Consider the following 6,982-nt stretch of genomic DNA (forward strand, 5'->3'; position numbering starts at 1 on the left):
AACTATATAGTACATACCAAAGTGTAGTGTATTTCAGAGGTCGAGTCAGTTTGTGTAGGTAGTGTATTTCAACTGGCAGTGACCCAGCTAGAAGATGGCTGTCATAAGGGGAGCAAAGTTTAATGGAACAGTTCCTACACTGTCACTTAATAGTCCAACAAGGTCTTGTGCAACTGAAGATTTCGACCCACTACATGATGAACTCCATAACATCCAGAGCATGATTCGTCTCACAAGGGAGAACATCGATGCTTTAATAGAGAAGTTTGCAGCGTTCCAACATCCGCCAGCCATTTACCTCACCGAATATCAGGAGCTTACAAGTAAACTTCACGAGTTTGAAGTGAAAGAGCAGGAGCTAATTGAATTAATCAGTAATGGACGCGAAAGCCCGCAAGACCCATGTGAACGCCATTCTCATGATCAAAGCAGTGGGGGTGACATCTCACCACAGCTGGTTCCTAGGTCGCCGCTGAAGTCTTTAGTGCGAGCACATCTCCCAAATAAACAACTGACTAGTGTTCAAGTAAGGCCAGGTCAGACTGTAAGAGAAGCTTTGTCAAAAGCTATGAAATTCCGCAAGCTTACTCCTGAGATGTGTGTGGTGTATAAAGGTCAAAGTAAGGTTATAATTCCTTGGGAAGCTGATATGTCATCTCTTGAAGGTGAGGAAATAAGTGTTGAAATATTGAACAAGTTTTTAATTACAACAAGTATTTCTCATAATTTCGTACGTAAGACGTTTTTTACTCTTGCATTCTGTGAGTGTTGTAGTCGACTTCTTTTTCAAGGGTTCTATTGTCGAACCTGTGGTTATCGCTTTCATCAACGATGTGCAACAGGTGTACCAACTCTCTGCCAGCAAATACAAAATGATACATATTTTGAGATATTACTATCACAAAAACCAGTGACATCTGCTGGTATCCTACAGACCCCAGAGTTTGTAACAGGAAGGTCAGCATCACCTTCACATCCCCATTCTGTAGTACGAAGACATCCTCCGACATTGGGTACGAGGGAAAGGTCAAGTTCAGCTCCAAATGTATGCTTGAATCTAGTCGCTCAGGTTGCTCAAGCAGCATCATTAGAGATGTTTGTTGGTCACATTGCAAAGTCTGGCCCAGCTCCACCAGGCTCTGGGGGAGGGGAGCTTGCATTGTGTAGTCCAGGCAGCAGCCCTACTAAGCCGTCCCACAGTCAGAGTGCACAAGCATCCCCGACCAATACATTGAGACTTTGGCGTCCACGTGCCCGCAGTGCAGATGAAAGTAGTAACAAAGTTCGCACACCTCGGGAATCAATAGAAGACTGGGAAATTCCGGCTGATGAAATTCTCATTGGTCCCAGAATTGGTTCAGGTTCCTTTGGAACTGTGTACAAAGGTCATTGGCATGGGCCAGTGGCTGTTAAAACTCTGAATGTTAAAGACCCAACTCCAGCTCAGTTACAAGCATTCAAAAATGAAGTGGCTGTCTTAAGGAAGACACGACATGTTAATATATTGTTGTTCATGGGTTGTGTAAGCAAACCACAGTTAGCAATAGTGACACAGTGGTGTGAGGGTTCAAGCCTGTATAAACATCTACATGTTATAGAGACAAAGTTTGAACTTTTAACATTGATAGAAATAGGAAGGCAAACAGCTCAAGGAATGGACTATCTCCATGCTAAGAACATAATACATAGAGATTTAAAAAGCAACAATATCTTCCTTCATGATGATCTCACAGTAAAGATTGGAGATTTTGGACTGGCAACAGTGAAGACACGTTGGTCAGGATCACAGCAGTTCCAGCAGCCTACTGGCTCGATTTTGTGGATGGCACCAGAAGTTATTCGTATGCAGGAGGAAAGTCCTTACAGCTTTCAGTCAGATGTGTATGCATTTGGTGTGGTACTGTTTGAGTTGCTTGCAGGACAGTTACCATATGCCAGTATCAACAATAAGGACCAGATTCTCTTCATGGTGGGCAGGGGCTACCTGCGTCCAGATCTTAACATTCTGCGTTCAGACACACCGAAGGCACTTCGACGCCTATCAGAAGATTGTCTGAAGCTAAATCGTGATGAGCGCCCACTGTTCCGTCAGATTCTTGCATCACTTGAAAGTTCTCTGCGTTTACTTCCTAAGATTCATCGTTCGGCATCTGAGCCAACCTTAAATCGCACCCAGCTTCAGTCAGATGACTTTCTTTATGTATGTGCTTCACCCAAAACACCTATTAATTCACAGTATGGAGCTTTTCCTATCTTCTCAGTTGGTGGGATTATATAAATCATCTTAAAACATTATCTTCGGTCTACCGTGAGTGACTTAAGCCAGAGAAGGCGAACCTTCTTCAAGCCACATGCCAAATATTGAGGGAAAGTTTCTGCTGTAGTTTGCATGCCCATAACTTTTAGTAAGCTTAAAAATATTTCTAAGATCATGTAGTGTATATGAAATAAATTATTACTCACCAAGTGAGTAAGGATTATGCTGTTATATCTTAGCCACTGATGTTATATCAGATTCCTAATTGGACTTCTTTAGAATCATATGAGTAGCACTGTACTTACTAGACTTGACAAAATTCTTTGCAGAAAATATACTTTCACAAATATATGTAGGTGGAAAAATTATCAATGTGACTACTTTTCATAGTTCAAAGTGTTACTAGCAAAGCATTCCAGAAGTTTTTTCACTTTATCTTCATCATTAACATTTATTTCAGGTGCAGGGTATTCTGAATTATATTTTACTTGTCCAGTAGACTTTGTTTAAGAAACTTCATATCAAATTAAACTAGCCGAACTTCAATTAGCTCCATTCTAAAGTTGAATTAATTAAGCCAATCTGAGCTTCACGCTTTCCAGTTGTACAGCATCAGGATACTTTAAAAACTTCACTGTTTCCTTGACATGCTTGAAGTTTGGAAATCTTGAGGAAACCTTTCTTCTGCAATGGTTATGTTACTTTAAATCATGAATCTCTTGGTCCTCAAGAAGGTTGAGATTATTCAGATGCTTATTCAGTGAAGGAAAATACTTTAGTTTATAAATGTTCATGTCAAAGTGATACATTTTGAGCTTCATTTTAAATACACTAATGAGACACTGAACATGACAGTTTCACATTTAAGTCATTCAGATGAGCACAAAGTCTGTGAAGAACATTACAGTAGAAAGCTGTTGAGTATCATCTGATTATAGACAGTGTAGTATCCCCCCCCCCTCTGAAAGTTTATTTCATTCTGACGCTCGAAAAATTTGTCACATTCATTCTTGCAATGAACTATGTCAGTGAACATGAGTACATCACCATGCACTGAATCATCCTCTTTCAAAAGCAATTACACTGTTTTTCATCAAACATACTTGAAGCACTGTAGTTAACCACAGTGATAATTTTCATATCTTCCAGCTGACTCAAACCATGAATAGTTCATAGGACTGCTTAATGAACAGTGCAGTGAAATGATACAATGGAATAACCAACATTTTATGAATAGCAGTAAAAATCCTGCTAGTTTGTCATTTGAGCTAGAAGTTCTATCAGCTGTAACACAAACTATTTTGATGCTATCTGTCATTTGAGACTCTCAAAATGTTTTTTTTTGTGACAGAACTACAGCATCTAGCCATCATTGTTAACCTTTTAAAACCAAAGCTTATCAAAATAACGTTTAATATATAAATTCTTACCTGAAGAAACAGTATCCATTACATGAATCAGTTGGTTAATGCTATTTATGGAAATAATTAACTCTTTCTTCAGAAAATCATATGAAACCCATAAATATACTGTGGGCAGATTACAGACTGATTGCTAAAGCAAGTGGTGTATATAGTTACCCCCCGCCCCCACACACACACAGTATTAAAGGGTTAACTTAAATTAGCCAATTTGAAGAATCTGTCTTCTCAATTGAAGTGCCATGTAATCTGATAAAAGTTAACCAGCATTTTGGACGTCCTTGCTGACTTCTGATGAAGGAGGCAGCAAAGACCTCTGAAACATTGGTATAAACTTATAAACTTCTACCAGACTACACAGCTGTACAATCCAGAATACAACTATCTTCACATTCAGTGCTGTGAGAACCTTAAACCCAATTATTCACAGACTTCACTACTTTCACAACTGAACTCTGAATGGCTAAATAAGTTAAGTATGTGATGTCTGTGCACATACAAGACAAATGTAAAAATAAGTACAAGAATGCAATCTGTTTTTAGTTGTTCATGGATGTTTTAGTTAATTTTGATTATACTACCCACTGTGTTTTGACTGCTGTTTAGGTATTTGGTATGTGGCAAAATATTTTCTGTAGTTTGGAAGTATTCAAAAAGTTTTGGTACAGGTGCTAGCCATGCTTGCTTTATAAATTCACCACTAAATTGGTTAACCATGTCTAGCAATAATTTTATGACCTTGGAATTTGTAACTACAATATTCAAAGAACTTACAACAAATTGGTTGTTTTTAACACATGTTATTTAACCCATTTTTGCTCTTGCTTACTTTTGGGGACGTATATTTGTTTAGTTTCATAAAGTTGCTTATCAGAGTTCTATAAACCACACTTTCAGAACATAGACTCCACAACGCTTTTCTGTTTTTGTCATTTACAAATATTTTTCCTTTCACCTGCTGTGAAATTATCTTCCTGTGAATTTTACTTATTTTTTGGTCTTCTTACTTTATAAAACATTTGCAGACCTCTGAAGTGAACACATATATCATCCTCAGAACAGAGACACTATTCTGTTGTAAATGTTGGACAATAACAAACTGTTGACTGTAACTTGTCTGAGTGAAATGACGGAAACAACACACACACAGGGAGCATCAGAGACAATCGAAAACAAATTGAGTTTGTGGTGCAGCGATGAGATTGGTGCCAAGCAGTTGATAACTTTTAATGTGTATGATCTGAATCTGTCATGGCAACTAAGTATAATAAGTCCTTGGGCTACCCGCCGTGTCAGATGACACAGCGGGTAGCCCAAGAAGAATTCATCAAGCTTTTAACCTGTTTGTGCAGTTCTGTATATATGAACATAATTCAATTCTTGCCCACAAGTATCTGTGTATAAATTAATGTTAGTTACTGTATTGTATGAAGATATTTCTTTGAATTAAAACTGTGCATGCAGGCACATGTGACATGTGCCAGTAGTTCACCCTCACTGGACTAAGCAGTGTGGCAGTATTGAGAGTAACTGAGTTGAAGCAGTTTGTACATAAAAAAGGAGGAAAGAATCTGAATTGTTTTATTTGAGATGACACTGTTGAAACTAATCATCAAAGTGTGGCGCTGTTATTAAAGATTGTTTTATAATTATTTATTACAGTTTTAGGAAATTTTCTTCAATTTATCTGTGTACAGAATGATTCATGTAATTCATTTATAGTTTACATGGCTTAAAAATTGTGTACTTAATAGAGATAATTTGCAACATGTAACAGGTTTGAGGGCGAAACATAAATGGAATACCACAACCAGGTACTGTTCTTACTGAAAGTAACTTGCCCAGCACTGCTTATTTTAACACTGAAAATTAATGTGTATAAACAACTTTCAAACTTCTGGTACTGTAATATTGAAATAAAATGTAGTATTTCAGGTGTACTTTGATTTGATCCTTGCTTTGTTTACTTTTGTTATGAGTTTTGAAGAAGTGTTCCTTTGATATTTAAGTTTAAACATATTGAACATTGTTTATGATATTGACTGTTCAATATATAACTGAAAACAGAATTGAAACTTATCTGTAGACACCATGTATGTACCCAAGCCTTCAGCTGTTGGGGCATGTTGAAACTATGACCAATTTAATGAGTTATATCTAATGATTTTTGGCCATAGTGTCAGTTGTTATTGTTAGTATTATAGCAGCCACCTCGCATTGACAGTCATGTGCATTATGACATCACAGGAAGCTGTGTATTATGATCCTACTATTACTGGTTTGCAGTTTGTTTAATGGTTTTTGGGTGCATACAGTCTGCATTAGGAGATTAGAAGTGTTAAACAGCAGAAAGTATGGGATCATTTACATGAATTTAAAACATAGAAAAACATGTATTGTCACTGTTATAATTGTACTGTATTCAGAAGAATTTAAACATAGAAAAGCATGTATTGTCACTGTTATAATCGTAATGTGTGTGACAAACACCTGTTATGCAGTACCTCAATAAAATATTGGTGCAATGTTGTTTTGCTGTGCTGCAAACAACACTTTGTTGTTAGAAGGCTCTTGTGAACATGGCAATGAACCATGAATTTTTTGACTAGCAAAGTACACTATCAGCTTGTCAAGAGGGGCTGTGCCCCATGGAGTTAGGTAATTGGTCCAATGGACACTTTTAGTTGTTTGTGTGTTTAAATCTGAACTTCAGTTGAATACTATTCAAAAAAATTCATTTTGCCTTCTGATTTTAACATATGCCTACAATGATGGTGGATATTATTTGTTTCATGACTTATTGAAACAACTTACTTCACAGCCAGAAATGCCAGCTGTACAGGACACGACTTTTCAGAAAACAGGTTCCCAGAGTAAGTGTATGTTCTTTCACATCTTCACATACTGGTAACATTGTCAATTATATTACCCATGTACTACTACTACTATTAACAGATACTGTTGCCTGACCAGCGGTTAGTGTATTTAAATGTGGACCAGATTGAATCCAGAAACTTTCAAATATCCTGAGACACTCCAAGTATTTAGTAACAACTGTTCAGTTAGGTCTTGATCGTCTCTTGGTCTCATGTAGTCACTGTCAACCTGTTGTGTGAAGTTGCTCATCAATTAAAGTATATTAATGTACAAATAAATGTGTAGTTTTTGTTTATTCTTTTCACAAAGTGCATAAAATTAATATATATAGTGGGAAGTTTGTCTGTCAATGTGATTAATCTCCAAAGCTTATGGATGGATTTTGTGAAATTTTATTTTTGAAGTCCACTGAAAGTTATCAAAATTT

General features: G+C 37.0%; 1 protein-coding gene across 1 annotated transcript; it reads left to right on the plus strand.

The window, feature by feature from the left end:
• Raf (serine/threonine kinase raf oncogene) lies at positions 1 to 5,618 on the plus strand. Its single transcript, XM_022077473.2, has one exon. The coding sequence runs from the start codon at positions 95 to 97 to the stop codon at positions 2,276 to 2,278; it is 2,184 nt and encodes a 727-aa protein (XP_021933165.1). The 5' UTR covers positions 1 to 94; the 3' UTR covers positions 2,279 to 5,618.
• The last annotated feature ends 1,364 nt before the right edge of the window (positions 5,619 to 6,982 follow it).

Source organism: Zootermopsis nevadensis, unplaced genomic scaffold (assembly GCF_977971745.1).
Source record: "Zootermopsis nevadensis isolate Lab colony 2312 unplaced genomic scaffold, Znev_1.0 Znev_ptg000011l, whole genome shotgun sequence".
Classification (NCBI taxonomy): domain Eukaryota; kingdom Metazoa; phylum Arthropoda; class Insecta; order Blattodea; family Termopsidae; genus Zootermopsis; species Zootermopsis nevadensis.